Raw genomic sequence first — 22598 nt, forward strand, 5'->3', positions numbered from 1 at the left:
GCAATGCAGAGCAGTGGCAGCTGCCGTGTGCAAACTTCCCCCGCGGGGTGGGTGGAACCTGCGCGGCAGCATGGGATGGTGCATGGCAGCACTCTGCCCCGCCTGCTTGCGTGTACCCCTTAGAGCTTTGTCAAGTATCCGCCTGCTTGACACCCTCTGTGTTAGACAAATGGTGATTTCTCATCACTTTTTGTCACGTGTACATGGTCACATCATCACGTGTACAAATCTCGTAGGGAACCATTGTTTGGCTAGAAGTGATATCCTGCTAAAAAAAGGACTGTGGAAATGAACTAACAGGGTAGGGAATATGCCTTTCTGTAGGGCCAACACCTGAGATGACACATTTTCTGCATGTTCCCTGTACAGCAGTGAGCAACCATATATGCTGATGTCCCACAGTAGTTAGAGAGTTTGTGATGGTGGTGTCATATTCTCTCATTCAGACTGAGTGAGAACAACGCCATTTACTTGCATGCAGTTGTGGGCAGTGCTATCTGGATGGAAGCTAGGAGGTAAAATGTATTCCTCATCTCTCCTTCCCTGAAGTTAAGAGACAATGCAGATCACGACACACACAAAGGGATTTGATTTGATTTGATTTGATTTGATGGCTGTTTCAACCTCAGCTAGTTTATTATCTCTTCTTTTGGATCCCATTTGAGTTGGTAGAGTTAGGCTGCTTTATACCTTTTGGTAGTGGAAGACAACAACATAGGCACACATCTGTCTGGAACTCAGTCAAAAGATTCAATTTGTGTGCCCAGTCAGGGTAACAGAATTGCACCTTTCGTTATCTCATTCCTTCTAATCTTTTCTTATGTCATGGCATAAGCAGGTTATCTACCCTGATGACCTATGCAGATGAGCTTTTCTGCTCCTCAGCCCCTCCACTCAGGTAATTAGTCCTTAGGACACAAACAAGTCAATAGATTGACAAACAAAATCAAACCTATCTACCCTGTCCTAGGCACTCAAGGAGGCCCCCTTTGACATTGGGTGCTAGTACCATGGCCTGACTCCATTTTTGTAGCAGGCAGTTTCATTCACAGATTGCTTTCTCTTTTCCATGATTACTATTTTGGGAGCTCTGTCAAGTCCCTAGCAGGGAACTCCCTCTCTATACAAATACTCTGCACTTCTCAACAGAGCTGCCTGCTCCCTCGTAAAGGGGCAGACCATGCTGTTACTCATGGAACGAGATGACACATTTACAGCTAGCACTTGCTAACTGAGAAATGCTACAGTGTGTTAAAGTTAGTTAATGCTGTAAGCAATAACGAGTTAAGGGTTAGTTCCCTTTGTAAGATGCACTGCTCAGACCTGACCCTGGAGGGCTGGTGAGCAGGACCATGGTTATGAGATGCCAAGTCAGCTCCATACAGAGAGAGGGAAGAAGGGGTCCCCAAGACACTTGAATCACCCCTCCACACTTTGATTAACTCCCCACCTGTGCATCACCCCCTGATCTTCCAAATTCCCCTGTTTGCCCTCTTTGGCTCCAGATCACTCTCTAAATCTCAGATCACCCTCTTCACCTCCCCCTGTATCCCAGGAATCCCATCCTGATCAGCCTGGCAGTGACATCTCTGGTGCTGGAGGGGAGGTTCCCTGTCCCAACTACTCTTTGGGTTCCCTGCACATTGTGCTGCCCCTTCATGCCCAGATCCAGCTCCCTGCCTGGCAGCTCCATGCATCAGAAGGGGGAGTTGAGGGTGGGAGGTTCATGAGATGTTTGTCAGCTGATGAGCCCAGCAGGGATTTCATTCAAGTGCACAGTGCTGGGGGAAGCTTTAGGGAGCCTGGGATGCAGGCAGGGAGAGGGATTCCCCATCCCAAATCCCGCCATCAGTCTTAGGCTTATCATGTGGTTGTGGGGTCAGTCCAGAGGTGAAGGAGCAGTGGTGTGCAGGAGGGGTTATGGTGGCCATTCAAGGTGCAAATATGGAGCGGGGCAGGGCACATATCTGTGTGGTGGGGGAGATAGGGATGGCAGTGGGGCACCCCAGGTGTGGAGGAGCCAACTGGGTGCATGGGAGCAATGGGGTGGTAAGGGTGATTTGGGGTGCAAGGGAGTGAATCAGGGGATGGAGGGAACAGTACCTTGGCAATTCCCAGACAAATACCCCCCACACCAACCCCTCACTCTTTAACCCTCCACTCCTGCTCCCCTTCCCTACGTCTCCCTCGCTGTGCCTCCACTGCTTCCTTCCCCCCTTTCTCCTCTCTTCCCACTTATCCCCTCATCCTTCACCTGCTACCCATATGTCCCCAGCTGTCAGTCCAGGGTCACAAAGTCCTTAATGATAACCTGTCCACCTGGAAGTGGTGCCTCCATGGATATTGAAGGACTGAAAATAGGTAGTTTTATTTTAGCTGAACAGTCAGAAATGAACTTAAATAGATAGCACAGCCGAAAGATAAACTTTCCTTGGTAGGATGTAACTTTACCAGGGATAGGAGCACTTAGCACTTGTAAATGGGCCATGATCTGCAGACAGAAGAGCTCTTTCTTAGGGCTCCCCAGCAGTGGTGAAAGGTGGAGTACATGAATTGGAGCCCTCCCCACCAGAGTTCCACTAGAGGAAATGCCCTGTTGGACTTGGTCCTGCCACAGGCGATGATCTAGTAAGGGGGCTCCAGGTCCTTGACCACCTGGGTGACAGCGATCATCGCTTGCTGGAATTCATCATCCAGCGCAGGGTGTCAAGGGCCTGCAGCAAGGCGGTAGCCCTAGACTTCAAGAGGGCCAACTTCAATGAGTTGAGGAGATTGGTGGGAGAGGCGCTGGGGTTCTCAAGGGCAGGGGAACTCAGTGCCCAAGGTGAGTGGTTGTTCCTTAAGGAGATGATACTCAGGGCCCAAGGGCTGACAATCTCAACAAGAAGCAAGGGGGGCAAGAGTGCCCAAAAGCCTCCCTGGCTTACCAAGGACTTCTGGAAATGCTTTGATGCCAAAAAGGCAGCTTACGCCTGGTGGAAATGGGGGTCTATCTCCAAAGAAGAGTATACCTCCACTGCTCAGGGCTGTAGGGGGCTGTTAGGAAAGCAAAGGTGGACATAGAGCTAGGACTAGCATCCAAGATCAAAGATAATAAAAAGTCCTTTTTCAAATATATAGGGAGGATGAAGAAGGCACCGGGAAATGTGGGGCCCCTGCAAGATACGCTGGGCAATCTGGTGGTCATGCCAGAGGAGAAGGCAGACCTCTTTAATCACTTCCATTTTCTTGTGCAGGGACCGGGACTCCCCCACTGTGTTTCAAGACGGACTCGAGGGGAACGTCTCAAGACCTAAGTTTGAGGAGGACTGGGTTAGAGTGCTTCTGGAGGGGCTGGACATGTTCAAGTCAGCAGGTCCAGATGCTCTCCACCCCAGGGTGTTGAGGTAGCTAGCAGCGCTTATTGCTGGGCCCTTGTCATGGCTTTATGAGCGCTTGTGGTGCTCAGGCCAGGTGCCAGATGATTGGAAGATAGCCAATGTGGTCCCCATCTTTAAGAAAGGGAGGAGGGTGGACCTGGGCAACTATTGGCCTGTCAGTCTTACCTCAATCCTGGGGAAACTCTTTGAGAAGATCATCAAGGAGCACATCTGTGATGAGCCAGCATCGGGGATGATGCTCAAGGGCAACCAGCTCATTTTCATTAGGGGCAGGTCATGTCAGACCAACCTGATTGCCTTTTACGATCAGGTCACAAAAGCATTGGATGCATGTGTCGCCATGGATGTAGTCTTTCTGGACTTCAGCAAGGCCTTTGACACTGTTGACCACCCATCCTCATTAAAAAACTAGGCTACTGTGGCATGAATGCCTACATGGTCAGATGGATTGCAAATTGGCTGAAGGGTCGTACTCAGAGGGTGGTGGTGGACGGGTCATATTCGACCTGGGGGGAAGTGGGCAGCGGAGCCCCCCAGGGCTCGGTCCTTGGGCCCACACTGTTCAATTTCTTTATCAGCGATTTGGATGATGGGGTGAAAAGCAACCTGTTCAAATTTGCTGATGATACCAAAATTTGGGGTGAGGTGGGCATGCTAGTAGGGAGGGAAAGACTGCAGAAAGACCTGGATAGGTTGCAAGGGTGGGCTAACAAAAACAGGATGCATTTCAATACGGACAAGTGCAGGGTGCTGCACTTGGGCAGCAGTAACCAGCAGCACACTTATAAGATGGGAAACTCCCTTCTTGAGAGCACGGAGGCAGAAAGGGATTTGGAGTCATCATTGACTCCAAGATGAACATGGGCCGACAATGCGAGGTCACGGTCGGCAGGGCTAACCGGACCCTATCGTGCATCCACAGGTGCATCTCAAGTAGGGCCAAGGAGGTGATCCTCCCCCGCTACGCAACACTGGTCAGGCCACAGCTGGAGTACCGTGTCCAGATCTGGGTGCCCCACTTCAAGAGGGATGTGGCCAACATTGAGAGGGTCCAGAGGAGGGCCACCCGCATGATCCGGGGAAAGCAGGGGAGACCCTACAATGAGAGGCTACAGGATCTGAACCTGTTCAGCCTTCACAAGAGAAGGCTGAGGGTGGACCTTGTGACCGTCTATAAACTCACTAGGGGGGACCAGAAGGGTTTGGGGGAGACCTTGTTTCCCCTAGCTCCTGCCCAGGCAGGCGGTCGGACTTGAAGATCTACAAGGTCCCTTCCAACCCTACTTCTATGATTCAATGATTCTATGATTCTGTGAATATTCCTTTCTGCAATGCTACATCTAACCATCAAAGAGTTTCTTGTCAGAGTGGTTCTAAGGTAATGAACAGATGGTGAGATGTTTTATTTAAGGTCCTCCAGCAGCAAGCTCTTAATGAGCACCCCCCAGCTCTGATAATTCAGAGTCACAATAAGACTCTGAAGAACATTCAGGATTTCTCATGACTCGGAAACCATTTTTAGCAAAAGGCTGACATCAACAAAGAAATCCAACTTTTTATGCAAACAGCGTAAATACCAGCTTCATGTTAGGTAAATAACATGGAAATAGACTTATGCCTATTGCTTTTAATCTTATGTATTTTATTGAGTTTTGTATTACCTTAAGAAACTCCATTTTGTATTTCTATGTAGCTTGACATTCAGTGCGTGGCCTTTTACTTTTTTGTATGCTGTACGGGTGAACAGTGTTTTTGTGGGAAAGGAAAACATCAGGTGGTGACTAGCTGAAAAATGCGGACCAATAAAAGACCAAACAAGAAGAATCCACCCCAGAACAGAGAGGGAACAAGGGCAATTGACCTTCAAGGAAGAACACATTGATAACCCAGCAAAGGCCCAGAGGACAGGGTTAACTGTCAAGGCTATAAAAGATGGAGCGAGACATATTGATTTTGGGTCTTGTTCTGCATCTCATCCACGAGCATTAGTTCATCTGATGAAATGGACCAGCAGGAGCCTGGCTTCTACTCGTGATCAACATGGCTGGGCACTAAGTTGATCTGAGCACTGCTAAGACTGTTAACGTATAGCAGTGCAGAACAGAAATTGGAGTATGAATGTGTTATGTGTGTATATATGAATCACTTAATCAATAAATGCGGCATCTTGCCTTATCCTCCCTCATAAGGTCTCACTCCTGATTTGAGCAATTGGTAATTTGTGTGACAACATCACCTCAAATGTGCAAGTGTAGCCCTCAGATACCTGAGGAAAGTAAGAAATTAGTGTTTTAAAGATCACAGCATCAGATCCAAAATAAAGCTCATTGTTGATCAAGCAGGTGTGATCCCCTCCTTACTGTATGCAGCTGAGTCATGGACGATGTACAGGAGCCATCTCAAGTTATTGGAAATCTACCATCCATACTGTTTGCAGAAGATCTTTTGAGTTCAGCGAGTAAAAGACAGACGAATGTTAGCATCCTCTTGCAAACAAACACCATGAGCATTCAGAAGATGATAATCCAACATCAACTTTGCTGGGTCAGCCACATCATCCAGATGTCCAAGTCCAGACACACAAAGAAAGTTTGATTTTCCTAGCTCAGTTGAAGTGTATGCTCAATAGAGGGGCACAGAGAGTGCTTCAAAGACATCATCAAGACCAACTTGAAAAATGCAGCATTGACATCAGCTCATGGGAGCCTATCACCCAGGACTGCCTGCCTCAAATGGAGAAAGAGTCTGCTGCAAGGATCTCAGTACCTTGAAACCTTACAATGACAACGTAAGATGGAAAAGCAGGAGAAGAAGTTTGGATGTCCTGGATAACATCTCGGCTAATCTGACATTCACAGGGTGATTGCTTCATCTTCTTTCTAAGTAGTCTTATTACCTTGAAAGGACTATTATGTGGAAGGAAAAAAATGAGTCTATAAATATTTTTATGCTATCTGACATTATCAAGAACTGTAACTCATATCTGGGGTTACGGAGAGTTAAAGTGTCATTGTTAGTTCCTTGTTATAATTTTTTCTTTAACTGTCCAAATACTTCCTTAATAAAGTGATATCAGGTGAATAATCAGTTTGTGGGGCAACTTTTAGCAAAAGAAGGGCTAAAATAGCTGTGTGTATTGCTTGCATAGGATAATTTGGAGGCCTAGGATGGTAATGCAGTGAAAGGCAATTCACAGTACCTATCATCTGAGCAGGGAGATACAAATACCTAGGCAATAAGAAATCGCAACTGGAATCTCAATCCTCCCACTAGTGGAGAAGCCTGGTCCAGGATTTCAAAGATGGCACCTCTCTTATCGTATGAACCAGAGTAGCATTCAGGATCATGCACAGCCCTCAGCTTTAAATACTTCCATGCACTTTGACTTCACCAGTGGATGTTGTCAACAAACCATTCACCCACCAACAATAATTACAACGATAATTATAATATTTGCTGCTGCTCCAGTTGCTGTTGCTATATAAGCAAGGGAAAACCACTTCTCCCTTAAGGCGCGTGCAAATATGAGGACACATCTGGGTTTCGCAAACAAAATGGAATTAGCATGTTCCCAGTGAGATCATCACAATCCCCTGGGTGAGTGGAAAACATCTTTAAGAAGAGCAATCAGCATTGATAGCAAATTTCAGGATAAGCTTCAACCCTGAACTGAACTGACTCAGTTTGAGGTAAGCATGGTCCTTAATGCTTCTACTCCTTTACATGCAGTCATTCCCAGGTATTCAAAGTTAGAAAAGTGATTTCAGTAAATTAGCAAACAGAGCTCCACACTTCTGCTGTCTTCACTCTGAATATTTTTTCTGAAAACCAAAACCCCCAAAACACTGCTCTTATATAATTGGACTTTGGGTGTGCTCTTTGATGGGACTGAAGGATTTAATTATTTAATGATAATTAGTTTGATTTAAAAATATGTTCCTTGTAGGAAGCGGAGGATGATTTGGTTTGGGGGCATGTAACAGAGAAACCTAGCCCTGTCAGCAGAAGACAGGTTGGCCCCTTTAAGGCCAGAACTTTCTGGGCACAGAGGTGGGGGTTAAAAGCTGAGCCTGGTCAGCTAGTCAGCTGACTGGAAGGGGCAGGCCAGGACTATAAAAAACCTGGGTTGAATAGCAGTAGGAGCCAGCAGCCAAAGGGCAAGGAGTATATCCCAGGGCTCCATGGAGAGGCTTGGTGAGCTGTCCAAAGGCTGGAGGAGGGGAACTATGTAGGACCCTGGAGAGACAGCAGCAACCCCAGAAGAAGGTTTGTAGCCAACGGTGGGGAGCTGACACTCGAACCCTGTGTAAATGTAAGCTGGCATGCTGCCTTCTTTAACCACATTTCTCTTGGTGGCTATTATTACCCATGGACGGGGCTGATTTTAGGGGGTACAGATCCTGGCACCAGAGGGTGTTATCCTAAAAGGCCAGGGTGGTCTTGAAGTTATATTTTTCTGTGGACTGGGACCATGTGGGTCCAGAGCTGTTCCGCAGCCTTAAACTTGTGACTCTCTGGCTGTGGGGGCAGTGGCCAGACCTCTGGTGCAGGGATCCTGGGCTCCAGTTCGGAACAGAAAGGAGGGCCACGACCCTCAAGACAAGAAAAGGCTAGAGCCTCAGAGTCAAACCCTGTTTGTTGGGTTTAGACAGCGAGGCCTAGCTAAAGAAAGACAGGGGTTGAGGCCTGTGGAGGTGCAAAACCCCAATATACAAAATACAATAGGCACTCTCCTGCTTACAAGAACATCAGTATAATAATTTCCATCAAGATATGGCAGGAGAGTAGAGAGTGGGACACAAGAATCTTAAAGGGGACTCCAAGGGCGCCCCACATAAAGTGCAGATAATGGGGAAGATGGCACTGGGGAAGGCGATCTGTTACAGGGCAGCTGCCTCCCAACCCCCATGACAGACAGATATATAGGTTTAAGACCGGAAATGGGATAGGGACACCCCTGGATACGAGGCAAAGGAGTTCAAGGTTTCAAGGTACTGAGATCCTTGCAGAAGACGCTTTCTCCATTTGAGGCAGGCAGTCCTGGGTGATAGGCTCCCATGAGCTGATGTCAATGTTGCATTTTTTCATGTTGGTCTTGATGATGTTTTTGAAGAACTTTCTCTGCCCCTCTATTGAGGAAGAAAAATTCCCTTTTTTCATTCTGAAGAAAATGAATGGGAGTTTGAAAGTGAGGTTTTTATGAGCTGGGAGCTTTACCACCTAGGTAGAAAATAGGAAAGCCAATACCCCAGTGAATTTCCTGATAAACTTAATTTCTAACTCTTCAAGCAACTCTGGGTCTTTAGAGTAGTGGGCCAATGTACAATTCCTCTCACTTTGTAGCAGACCAGTGATTCTGACCTGGCCACCCCCATGTGTTTGAATTCTTTCCCATTCCTACAGAATGCCCACCCCCAACCCCCGCCCCCGGCTCCCCCACGCCAAGAAACCACCCCTTGATATCAGGCTTCACTGGCCCAATAAGAACACTCCATGGATAGGACCACGCCCAAGGGCTGCAGGTCGCAGAAAATTTGTCAGATTTGTGAAAAGGGCACACCCCTATGTACTTCTTTCTGGGGAACCTGTCCAGCTTGGAGACCTGTTACACCTCCACCATTCTTCCCAGGATGCTGGGCAGTCTTGTGACTGGGAATAGGAGCATTTCCATTAGGGCTTGCATGGTGCAATATTTTATTTATGGTTTCCTGGTGTCCACTGAATGCTGCCTTCTTTCTGTGATGTCTTATGATCGATACTTAGCAATTTGTAAGCCACTTCATTATGCAGCTCATATGAATGACAGGTTCTGCCTTTTCCTAGCAGCAGTGTCATGGATAGGTGGAATTATTGCTAGTACCATCATGACAGTTTTAATTTCACAATTATCTTTTTGTGGTTCCAATGAAATTGATCACTTTATGTGTGATGATTCCCCAATTGTAAAACTCTCCTGCAGTGAGGCGCACCATGTGGAACTTACAACTTTCATCTTAACCTGCATTTTCACACTGTTCCCATTTCTTTTGACTTTAACTTCCTACACCTCCATTATCTCCACCATCCTGAGAATCCCTTCCACCACTGGGAGGCAAAAGGCATTTTCCACCTGCTCTTCTCACCTCATTGTGGTGACCCTCTTCTATGGGACTTTGATTTTTGTCTATATGTTACCAAAATCCCAAGCACTGAGTGATCTCCACAAAGTATTCTCTCTCTCCTACACAGTTGTGACTCCGTTGGTCAACCCCTTGGTGTATAGCCTGAGAAACAAAATGGTGAAGCAGGCCCTAAGAAACTTGGTGGGTAAATTGTTCTTGTACATAGAAATCCAGAGAAAGTAAACAGCTTAATTATTTAAACTTTAAATGCAACAGAGACAGTTCCTACTCTTCAGAGCATTCCAGCTTGGGTAGCTTCTCTTTTTCTTTTTGTTTCATATCATGCTAATATGATGTGAGGATGGACGAAAAGGAGAAAATATGTGCTTTACTTGCATCAAGGTCTGATATGTAGGCTGGGAGAGCGTATAGCTGTCCCTGATATCTCTGTAGTCTTTGAAATCCTTTTCAATATTTTTGTACTCACTCAAACTTACGCAAAAATATATTGATTTCATCCATAGATGATGTAAACTGATGTTATTCTCTCTGTTATCTGCTATATATTGCCAAATAATTTAACTTGACCTTGGTCCATGTTACCTAAGCAGCTGTAAAATATATTTACAAATGCTTGAAACATTCTGGAAATCTTTGAAATTCTGGAAATGCAAGAGGAATTATTAGCACAGACAGAACAGAGGCATGACATCTCTTTAGAGCCTCATGGGAGTACTTAGTGGGCACTTCTAGATGAGATGGTTACTACAGAGACGATTAATTAGCTCTGCAGTAATCCTCTACACTTCTACCCATACTCCCCTGTTAAGGTGTAGAAAACTAATAAACTTTGCATTTGGGTAGTACTTGTAAACACAAGTACTACCCCAATGCAGAGTTAGTTTGTTTTTTTTTCTTGCACAGCAGTGCATGTGTAGATGCTGACCTGGTTGGCTGGGGCACTAGAGTGCTTCTGTGTAGAGACTGACTGCTGGTTAGCCCCATGTTGAAGCACCTTCATGTGCCAGCCCTCCCCTCCACAGCAAATTGGATCAGTTGGAGCAGCACCAGGCTGGGAGGTTGCCCTCCTCAACCTCCTGTCAGCCCAGGATATTCTGACCTGGCTCAGTATGCTGCTGTGCAGGCACATCTATAAGTGGCATGCCTGGGAGCTTCCTAGGCGCCATAAACTCTGGAGCATTAAACTCCCGAATTTTTGCTGCACACTAATGAAATGTGTGGAAGCACTAAGCATTAATCAAAGAGCTTTAACATCCTACACCTGTAGAGGTGAATCCTAATGACCTCTAGTTAAAAAGGGGAAAGAAATGGTAATGCTTAGACTCTGATTGGGAGAAGAAAAACTTTTCCACCTGAATCTGTGTGTTTTGGAGGAATATCATCCCTCAAAAAATCACCTGGATAAATGTTTACTGTTTTATATACTTTGTTGCTGAGCGCGTACAAGAATCATTACCACGTAGGTCCACACAATTTTTATTTGCTCCGATATGAACTCATAGATAGTGATGGCACAATGAATACTGATACTGGTCTCCCCCTATGTGGAACAAAGGGTGAGATTTCATGCTACAGGCTTGGCAACCAGAGCCATAGCCAGGGGCTGCAAATCTGTTCCATGACTGCCCTGCTCACCAGCTCTCTAGCCACAATATAGACTGTGAGAAGGAAGAGAAGGGTCGTGACACATGGCTTGGACTTCTCCCTCAATAATACCCCACTGTCCCCCAGATTTGCCCTCCACTCCTTTGATTGGCCCCTCCATTCCTAAATCACTGTCCTGCCACTCATTGACCTGCCACGAATTGCCCTGCCAGCCCAAGAGAAGTTGTGGCAAAAGTTCCTGCCTTCCTGCAGCCCATGCTGCCCCCATACACCCAGATCCAATCCACGTCCAGGCCACACAGCTATCTGGCACTTCCTTGCCCCATCAACCCCTCCTCCCAGCAGGGCAAGGCGAGGGCTGGACCTGGGTGCACAGAACATCCCCACTGGTGCCTCCACCGCTCTTGAGCTGAAGGGCATGCCAGGCAGTGATCTGGAGGCGGATGGGCTGATGGAGGCCAGAGGAGTTGATCTGGGGTGGCAGAAGAGTGATTTGTGGCTAGATCAGGTCCTTCCCTCCCTCATACCTTTCCTTCCTTCATAAGATGCTTAGAGTCTCTAGCTGAGAGCAGGGTCTCATTGTGCAGGGGCAGATTCAGGATTTCCCAAAACGGGGTGAGGCAGCTGCCACATACACTGCAGGGGTGGCTGCACCCCCTGCTTTCAGCCTCCTCTGCCCCCACCAGTGCAAGCAGACTTTTTAAGTTCCTAAAAAAGGAGCAAATCCTTCCTCTCCTTCCCTTACCTTAACTTCTCCCTACTGCTGTTGCTTTCCCAACTTTTACAGGGGTGGAAGAAGCACAAGAGGTATTTCTGCTTGCTTTGGCCAGGCTGCACTGGGGATGAGCTCATCTGGGGATGAAGACAGTGGCAACAACAGGGCAGGAGAGTAGTTTTCCCCATCACTGCTCCATCTTCCTGGAGCAGGAGCAGGACCAGGGAAGGGGATCCCTCCTGACCATTGCCACTGCTGTTTTCCCTGTTCCCAGCTGATCTCAGACCACATGCAGCCTGGCTGGGCAGACAGGAACAGTGCTAAGTAGAGCAGTTGCGGGTGGGGAGCAGGGAAGAGGAGGGGAGGAGGAAGAGAGCTGAAAAAATAAATCCCCATAGGCTCCAATGGGCCAGTTTAAACCAAAAGGTAGGTGCACCAATGGCACTGCACCCCTCCTGGATCCAGTCCTGTCATTGTGCATGGTCCTGTAACAAGACACTCCTGAAAAATCCTTTCCTTTAAAGGGCTTTTCATTAAAAGGTTGGCAATGACAGGCAAATGAGATCCCAAAGTGAAAGCACTTTGTCTAAGATTACACAGACTTCAAGTGGTAGCAGGATGAAGAGAGCCAAGCTGTTCTATGTCCCAAGGAGTTCCATTTTGATATCAGTGCAGATCAGGCTGCTTTAAAGTGTTAAAAGTTAGCATGACCAAAAACGCTACAATAGGATGGCATTTGGTGCTCATGTGATCACAGGCACATCACCATTATCAACAGGTCTTGAATTTGTAATTTTCACTCCCCAAAATATAAATCTTCCCCACAAGCTAAAAGATAAAACCTTCAGTTGCATATACCATAAGCAGTAGGTTGTTATAGTTGCTGGGATTATCATGGACCAGAGCAGTAGATTCCAAAGGCAACTAAGGGTGCTTGTAGATATGCACGGAGGCTGCTCTGATGTTTTTTAATTACAGGGTGTTAGCACAAACTCAATTAATTAGCATGCTCCAGCAGCCTCCACATCTCATGTATTAGCATTCCCGCACTTCAGAATGGGTGGTGAGGCCTTTAGTTAATTTTGAAGTGCGGGATGCTGATGCTACAGGTGCTTTAGAGTGGCTCTCAGAGCTGCTCTAATTAAAGCGCCCCACAGAGCACTGTAAAAATGACCAACATTTCTAGTTTAGTTTCAGGCAAGGTTCTTTGGGTCAATGTGATATCTTTTATTAAACCAACGCAAATAGTTGGAAAAATTCTTCTTAGCAAGCTTTCGGGTTTAAGCACACTTAATTAGATTCAGGAAGCATCTGCAGTTGGTGTGTGCGCTCTTCCTGGATGGAAGGAAAAGTAAGGAAGCAGGAGGCTGGTATGCATACAAGAAAGCCAGCCAGTGAAGATACTGGTATACCTTACATAAGCAAATGGGCTGTAGAAAATAAGCTGTAAGGCATATCAATAAATTATCTCTACAGACCTCATTTAAAAAAAAAAATTGCGTAAATTTAGCCTGCACCCACCTTGAAGCAACCTCTGTCCTCTGTTCAAATACAAACTCTAAAATCTCCAGAACTTTTAGCATATTTACCTGGTAGGGCTCCTATTAAAATTTAACAGGTGAAAGAGAGAGAGAAAGAGAGAGAGGGAGAAATTATATAGACAAACTTTGCTAACAAAAATAAATCAAAACTGACAGCAATTCAGAAAACCTACCAGTGTGTGCCTGATTTAGACACTGCACCAGTTTGTAATTAAAGTTATTTGTGCAACTGGTTTAACTGTACACAGAAATGAAATGCAGTTGCCCCTTTGCTGGTGCAGGATCTGTTTAAAAGAAAATTATTTGTGACCTTTGTGATATCCCACCTTCCTGATGAAGCTGAGTCATGTGGGAGCCCAGAGTAAAACTTTCATTAAGGCAATGAAGCCAGAAGAGTGACTCTGTACCTCAATGATTTGGGTCCTTTCCTTGAGAGGGGATTTCTGGAATTCTGCCACGTATTGCTTTGGACATTTTACTGTTTTAATCAATTTATGTCCAATGTAAACTGTAGAATTTTATTAAAAAACGTCAACCCCTTTCCCTAATCCAGGCTTTTCACTTCATTCTGTTTCTTTTCCTGCAGATACCAAGTTTTTCACTCCTTACTTCTTCCCATTTGAGGTTACAAGATTGGCTTTATTAAGGTTGATGTAACCACATTGTTAATCTTTTATTTCTTTAAAATGTTTGTAATCAGCTAACATGTCAGGGGAAAGGTCCATCTTCCAGCAAGGATGGTAAATAATGAACCAAAGACATGTTTCCAATTCAGAAAGAGAGGCAAAGCAAACTGAAGCAAGAAAACCAGGGCATTTCTACATGTGGTTCCGGATGCGCTGCTGGACACTTTAATTAATGAGCTCTGCTAATTAAGAGCACCCACACATCATGTGTATCAGAATTGCTGCATACCCCTCTGCTGAAAAAATGGTGGTGGGGTGCTTTGAACTAAAGCTCATCAGATGTGTTTATTTCTAGGTGCCCTGCTGCCATTTTGTCAGTGCAGAGATGTGTGGGATGCTGATACACCGGGCACACAAGGCTGCTGGAGCACGTCAATTTCCATGCTCCAACAGATTCCATTAAGGGTTGCTCCAGAGCAATGGGTTTCCAGTGCATCGGAGCAGGCTCCCCCCATGTGTGTATGAGCCCCACTTGCACAAGGATAAGTCATCAGGATCAGATGGGTTTCATTCCTCACAGACCAAAGGCTAGCACTAAGTGGTGCGAGACTATAGAACCTATAGCCTAGTCTGAAAAAGATGAATATAAGATGTGAGAGGTCAGTTTTGATTTAATTACCCTGTTCTAAAAAAAGTTATCTAAGTTTAAAAAAGAAGTCTTGCTTGGTTTTACTCACAATTAGTAAAAAGTCAGTGTTGGCACACGGTTAAGTTCAGAGTCTTACTCCTCTCCAGAAGTGAGATGTCACTTTTTTACAGTTCTATGCAATTTGTTATGAATCTCTCCATTGAAGATCTTTGGAATCATACTTTAGGTGCCTTTAGAAATTCCAACTAAAATTATTCTTTTTCTCTCTTTGAATGAGGCTAATAATGCTTGAAAAAATCCCCAGATCCATCAACAGCATCAGCAAACTAGGCAGGGCTATGACAATAGGACCAGTGGGACATGTGACCCATTGAGAGAGTAAGCTATGACTGTCTACTCAAAGTGAGGATTTCACCAAAAAATCTATTTTACAAATATCACTCAGAAAAAAAAAAATCCCTCTTTTAGTTACAACATTTTCAATTTAGGGGAACGTAGTAAAATGTTAATCCATGCCTATGTGCTTTTTCAATATATGGCTACCTGACTTCTTAGTCACCTAATATTGTTAAAAGTCATGTTTTAATTTCATATCTGCACAACAGATGGCAGGCACATTTAACACCTTATGTTTTACACCCATGGTGATCTTGTAACAATTCTGCCTTGCTCTTATATAGCGCTGTTCATTTGTAGGTCTCAAATCTTTTTACAAAGGAGGTCTTTATTGCTCTTCTGTTTTGCAAATACAAGAAGAGGAAGACATATGCTTAAATTTACCCTGCACATGAGAGGTAGAACCAGGAAAAATAACTGGGATTGTGGACTCTGAGTATAGTTTGAGACAAACATCACATCAAAACAAGGCCTTTCTCACTGTGGGGAAATGCTTTGAATTTATTTGGACACAAATTTCATCCCATATATTGAAGGGATGATTTTCATAGGCAAAAATGAATGCTGGTCAAAAAGTTCCAGTTGAAAATTAATGTCTGATGAGGACTGACTGCTGGAATGTTCTCATTTATCTTCATAGCTCTACAATACTTTACGCTAGTATTAAATGTGTCCCCATAATACTGTCCCAGGGTACAAATGACCTAGGGAAAAACTGTTTGGCTACAACTGATACTCTGCTAAAAAAAAGGACTGTGGAAATGAACTAACAGGGTAGGGAATACTCCTTTCTGCAGGACCAACAACTGAGATGACACATTTTCTGAATCCTTCTTGTACAGCAGTGAGCAAGCACATATGCTGATGTCCCACAATAGTTAGAGTTTGTGATGGTGGTGTCTTATACCCTTATTCAAACTGGGTGACAATCCCATCTACTTGCATGCATTTGGGGGCAGGGGTATCTGGATGGGAGCAAGGAGGAAAAATGTATTCCTCTTCTGTCCTTCCCTGAAGTTAAGAGTCAATGCAGATCACCAAATCAACGAAGGGATTTGATTTGATGGGTGTTTCAACCTCAGCTAGTTCATTCTTTATCTCTTCTCTTGGATCCCATTGGAGCTGGTAAAGTTGGGCTGCTTTATCACTTTTGGTAGTGGAAGAGAACAACATAGGCAGCAGTTGTATCCTTCCCTTAGGGGAGGTTCTTCAACATGTGGCTTTTGCTGTATATAGTTGAGAAGCCTGGAAGGAACGCCTCTGTTCTAGAGGACCAGGAAGCTGTGCTCCAGAAGTTGGGGAGGCCCAGCCCAAGGCTTCCTCAGCAGGATGCATATCATAAGGTTCAATTTCATGTGATCCTTGTAGAAAGTTTTGTTTTGTCCCAGGAAGAAGCATCATTTATTAACTATTTACCAGAAATTATGAAGACTCTCCAGAAATGTGCACACTTGAGCTTCTGCATATAGTTATAAAGGGAACACATACTCTAATCATGTCTCCATTTTGGTCGTCTGTCTGGAACTCACTCCAAAGTTTCACTTTGTGTGCCCTGTCAGGGTAACAGAATTGCACCTTTAATTATCCCATTCCTTCTAATCTTGTTTTATGTCACAGCATAAGCAGTGCCCTGCTGGCCTCTGCAGATGGGCTTTTGTGCTCCTCAGCCAGTCCACTCAGGTAATTCAGCCCTTAGGACACAAACAAGTCAATAGATTGACAAATAAAATCTAACCTATCCACCCTGTCCTAGGCACTCAAGGAGGCCCCTTTTACTTTGGATGCTAGAACAGTGGCCTGACTCCATTTTTGTAGCAAGCAGTTTCATTCACAAACTGCTTTATCCTCTCCCTGATTAATATTTTGGGAGCTCTGTGAAGTCCCAAGCAGGAAATTCCATCTATGTACAAATACCCTGCACTTCTCAACAGGGCTGCCTGTTCCCTCATAAAGGGGCAGAACATGCTGTTACTCATGGAGCAAAATGACATGTTTACAGTTAACACTTGCTAACTCTGAGAAATGCTACAGTATGTAAAAGTTAGCTCATGCTGTGAACAATAACATTTAAGGGTAAGTCCCCTCTGTAAGATGCACTGCTCAGACCTGACCCTGGAGGGCTGGTGAGCAGGAGCATGGGTATGAGATGCTGAGTCAGCTCCATACAGAAAGAGGGAAGGGGTCCCCAAGACACTTGAATCACCCCTCCACACTTTGATTAACTCCTCACCTGCTGTATCACCCGCTGATCTTCCAATTTACCTGTCTGCCCCATGAATCACTCACAGATTATCTTCCAAGGCCAGATTAAACAAACATTGTCACGTTTGTTTGAACACTTAATGTGCAATTGTTCCCATTTAAAGTGCTCTTAAAATGGTCCAACTGAACTGTAATATCCCCCATGGTTTCTCAGACTCTTTTCCAGTTGTTTTCATGGGGTGGGGGGTGGGGGGGGGTCCTTTTCCTGTGCATTCATTCTAGTTTGGCCATGTGTTTCTTGAAGTAGAGTGCCCAAAATTGCCCAAAATTGGACCCAGTACTTCAGGAAAATAGTGACCAGTGCTTAGTAAAGTGAAAAAAAAATCACATCCATTGACTTGTCTTTGAAATGCTTGCTAACACAGGCAATGTATTTATGTTTGTTTTTTTCTTTTTCCTCATTTATTTTATTTTATTTATTCATTTGAACTCTAGCACAGTTAACTCATATGAAGCTTTCAATCTATGTTACAATCCCCAGCTCCTTTCCAGTAGTACTGGATTCTATTTGATCATTCCACAATTTGTATTTCTAAACTTGAAAGTGTCATCCTGAGTACAGACTTTGCACTTATCACTTATTAATTCAATCTGATTTCTTTCAGATGCTGCCTGTATTTTATCAAGTTCAATTGGAATCCTAGTGTTAACCTTCAAAAGATTTGCTTTGCCACCCAGTTTGGTGTCATCTGTAGATTGACAAATGCATTCTTAATTCTACCTTCCAAGTCATTAATGAAGATATTGAACAGTTATAGATAGAGCAAACACCCATGAAACACCCCAGATGAAACCTCCTTTGTATCAGATGATGGACCATTAATGATTACTCTTTGATCATGATGACTCAACCAGTTATGCGTTCCCTTATAATGGTTTCATCTAAACTCTCTTCTCAGCGTATGTATGAGAATGCCAAGGAAGATGGTATTGGCAGCTAATTTTTAGGTATATCATATTCACTGCTGTCTCCCTATCTCCACAGCCTGTTACTGTAACAATGATTGCGATAGTCTTCAAGAAAGGAGTCAAGATTGACTGTGGAAATTACAGAAGGATCACCTTGCTGTCCACAAAAAGAAAGGGCATTGCAAGAATCTTCCTGAACAATTTCCTTCGATTTTAGTGAAGAGCTGCCCCTACAATCTCAGTGTAATTTAGGACATCAGGAGGCACAAGTGACATGATCTTCACAGCTTGTCACTGCTTGGAAAAATGCTGGGAATAAAATATAAACCACTCTACATGGCCTTCTTTGAGTTCATGAAAGCCTTCAATTCTCTAAACTGAGAAGTGCTTGGAGGATCTGTCTGAAGTATGGGTACCCATCAAAACTTCTTCCATTCTTTGCCTGCTCCATGACAGCGTCCAAACAGTGGTTCTCAATAACAGATCCCTGTGAGGTTAAGACAGGAGTTAATCAAGGCTGCATCGTTGTTCCAACTTTCTTCACAATATTCCTTACTGCAATTCTACATCTAACCACCCAAAAGCTTCTAGTCAGAGTGGTTCTAAGGTACTGAACAGATGGTATGATGTTTAATCTCATCTAACTCCCTTAACTGCCCTTATCTTAATTATTGAGCTCCAGTATTCTGATGATGCTGTAGTGTGTGCTCACTAAGAACCAGACCTTCATGCAATCGTCAACTTCTTTACCGAGGCATACGAGAAAATGAGAGTGATGCTTTACATCCGGAAGACTAAGGTCCTCCATCAACAAGCTCTTACTGAGCACTCCCCAGCTCTGATAATTCAGATTCACAATATGACTCTGAAAAACATTGACTATTTCCCATCTCGGAAGCCATTTTAGCAGAAGACTGACATCCACAAAGAAATCCAACAATGTTATGCAAACAGCATAAATACCAGCTTCATTCTAGGTAAAAAAACATGGAAATAGATTTTTGCCTATTGCTTTTAATCTTATGTATATTCCTGAGGTTTGCATTACCTTAAGAAACTCTGATTTGTATTGCTCTGCAGCTTGACATTAAGTGCTCGACATTTTACTTTTTTGTATGCTGTATGGTTGACAGTGTGTTTGTGGAAAACATCAGCTGGCAACTGGCTGAAGAATGCAGACAGATAAAAGACCAAACAAGAAGAATCTGCCCCAGAACAGAGAGCAAACAAGGGCAATTGACCTTCAAGAAAGAACACAGTGATAACTCAGCAAAGGCCCAGAGGACTGGGTGAATTGACAAGGGTGTACAAGATGGGGTGAGAGATATAGATTTTTGGGTCTTCTTCTGCGTGTCATCCTGGGGCATTGGTTCATCTAATGAGATGGAATGGCAGGAGCATGGCTCCTACTCATGATCAACTTGGCTGCCCAATAAGTTGATCTGGCACCAATAAGACTAGACTGTTAATGTATACCAGCGCAGAACAGAAATTGGGGTATGAATGTGTGGGGGGGGTGTATGTGTATTAAGCATTTAATCAATAAACATGGCATCTTGCCTTATCTTCCATCGTAAGGCTTCGCTCCTGATTTGAGCAATTGGCAATTTGTGTAACAACATCACTTCAAATGTGCAAGTGTAGCCTTCAGACACCTAAGGAAACTAGGAAACTGATGTTTTAAAGATCACAACATCAGATCCAAAATAAAGCTCATGGTTTATCAAGCAGCTGTAATCCCCTCCTTACTGTATGGAGCTGAGTCATGAACGATGTGCAGGAGACATCTCAATTTATTGGAAAACTACCAATCATACTGTCTGCAGAAGATTTTTCGAATCCAGTGAATAAATTGACAATGTTAGCATCCTCTTGCACGCAAACACCACAAGCATTAAATAGATGATAATCTAACATCAACTTTGCTATGCCAGCCACATCATCCTGATGTTCGACTCCAGACTCCCAAAGAATGTTTCAGTTTCCCATCTCAGTTGAGGTGTTTGCTCAAAAGAGGGGCAGAGAGAGTGCTTCAAGGACATCATGAAGACCCACTTGAAAAAAATACAACATTAACATCAACTCATGGGAGCCTATCACCCAGGACTGCTTGCATCAAACAGAGAAAGAGTCTGCTGCAAATATCTCATTACTTTGAAATCTTACAATGACAACATAAGATGGAAAAGCAGAAATGGCAGGAACAGTGTGCCACAGAACAAATCAAGAATCTGGAACCACCTGTCCCACATGGAAACATATGCCCACCTTGAAACAGAATCTGTCAAACCCAGGTAGGCATAATCAGCCATCTTCAGACCCACAGACAAGACAATCATCCTTCACTGTGAGGGACTGCTGAAGAAGTTGTGATGTGCTGTCTAATACCTTGGCTAATCTGACATTCACAGAGTGATTGCTTCATCTTCTTTCTAAGTAATCTTGTTACCTTGAAAGGACAATCGTGTGGAAGAAAATAAATGGGTCTGTAAATATTTTTTCACTAACTGACATTATCAAGAACTGTAACTCAATGTCAATATCTGGGGCTACAGGGAGTTAAAGCACAACCTATTTTTAGAATAACAATGACTCATGGTATCCAGTGTCATTGTTAGTTCCTTGTTATACTTGTTATTTAACTATCAAAATATTTCCTCAATAATATGATATCAGGTGAAAAATCTGTGTTTGGGGAAACTTTTAGCAAAAGAAGGGATAAAACAGCTGTGCGTATTGCTTGCATAGGGTAATTTGGAGGCCGAAGATGGTTATGCAGTAAAAGGCAACCCACAATACCTAGCAGCTGAGATGCCAATAAGAAATCCCGTTTGGAATCCCCATCCTCCCACTAGTGGAGAAGCCTGGTCCAGGGTTTCAAAGGTGACACCTCTCCTATTGTCTAAAACAGAGCAGCGTTCATTATCATGCACAGCCATCGGCTTTAAACTCTTCCATGCACTTTGACTTCACCAGTGGATGTTCTCAACAAACCATTCACCCACCAACAATAATTACAATGATAACAAAAATAATTTGCTGCTGTTGCTGTTGTTCCTACATAAGCAAGGGAAAACCACTTCTCCCTTAATGAGCATGTAAATATGAGGACACAAACAAAATGGAATAAGGATGTTCCTAGTGAGATCATCATAATCTCCTGGGTGAGGGGAAACATGTTTAAGGAGAGCAATCAGCACTGATAGCAAATTTCAAGCCTGAACTGAACTGATTCAGTTTGAGGTAAGCATTGTCCTTCATGCTTTTGCTCCTTTACATGTGGTCATTCCCTGGTAGTCAGAGTTAGAAAAGTGATAGCACACAGAGCTCCACACTTCTGCTGTCCTCACTCTGAATATTTTTTCTGAAAAGCAAAACCCAAAAAACCCTGCTCTTATATACTTGACCTTTGGTTGTGCTCTTTGACAGGGACAGAAGGATTTTTTTAATGATAAGTTTTTGATTTTAATAATATGTTCCTTGTAGGAAGGAGAGGATGAGTTGGCTTGGGGGCAGCTGCATCCCCACCCCCACCTCGTACCCCATGCCAGACAGAGGTACAGGTTTCAGACCAGAAAAGGGATGGGGACTCCCCTGGATAAGAGGCAAAGGAGTGGAAGTGGGGAAGGAATGGAAAGTGGAGAGAGAGAAAAATTATTATTTTTCTTTCTGAATAAGATGAATGGGAGTTTGAAAGTGAGGTGTTTTGGGCAGGGAGGTTTCCTACCTAGGTAGAAGATAGGAAAGCCAACACCCCAGTGAATTTCCTGGGAAACTTAATTTCTAGCTCTTCAAGCAAGTCTGGGGTCTTTAGAGTAGTGGGCCAGAAGAATGCCCCTCACTTTGGAGCAGGCCAGTGGCTCTGCCCTGGCCACCCCCATATGTTTGTATTTGTCCCCATTCCTACAGAGCACCCCCACTCCCTGCCAAGAGACCACCCCTTGATATCAGGCTTTAGTGGCCCAATAAAAACACTCCATGGGTAGGACCACTCCCAAGGGCTGCAGGTTGCAGAATATTTGTGAAATTTGTGAAAAGTTACTGCTAAGGAGGTTATTTATCAACCACAGTAAAGCCCTATTACCATAGCAAAATCCTTCAAAAATTGAAGGGAAAAAATCTACATTTAAAAAACTGATGCGTGGATTTGGAAGAAGTATTTAGTAATTTAAAGGAAAAGAATAAAGTGGCAAGTGTTAATGAACACTTTTGGATGAAGATCTGACCAACTAAAGAAACGGTAATGCAAAATTGTCTGCAGTACGAAATCTGATCTGTATGCTTTCATTACATTCTTGCAGGTTTCAACAGATTCATAGATTCATAGATGTTAGTGTTGGAAGGGACCTCAATAGATCATCGAGTCCGACCCCCTGCATAAGCAGGAAAGAGT

The 22598-nt window shown here is 44.2% G+C and overlaps 1 protein-coding gene across 1 annotated transcript; it reads left to right on the forward strand.

Moving 5' to 3' along the window:
- Window positions 1–8944: 8944 nt before the first annotated feature.
- Window positions 8945–9724, forward strand: LOC112548982 (olfactory receptor 10A7-like). Its single transcript, XM_025195798.1, has one exon. The coding sequence runs from the start codon at window positions 8945–8947 to the stop codon at window positions 9722–9724; it is 780 nt and encodes a 259-aa protein (XP_025051583.1).
- Window positions 9725–22598: the final 12874 nt, after the last annotated feature.

Source organism: Alligator sinensis, unplaced genomic scaffold (assembly GCF_000455745.1).
Source record: "Alligator sinensis unplaced genomic scaffold, ASM45574v1 scaffold2053_1, whole genome shotgun sequence".
In the NCBI taxonomy this organism is placed as follows: domain Eukaryota; kingdom Metazoa; phylum Chordata; order Crocodylia; family Alligatoridae; genus Alligator; species Alligator sinensis.

Bases quoted from the DNA above. Each gene is read 5' to 3' on its own strand.
- LOC112548982 (XM_025195798.1), top strand. From the start codon at position 8,945: ATGTACTTCTTTCTGGGGAACCTGTCCAGCTTGGAGACCTGTTACACC.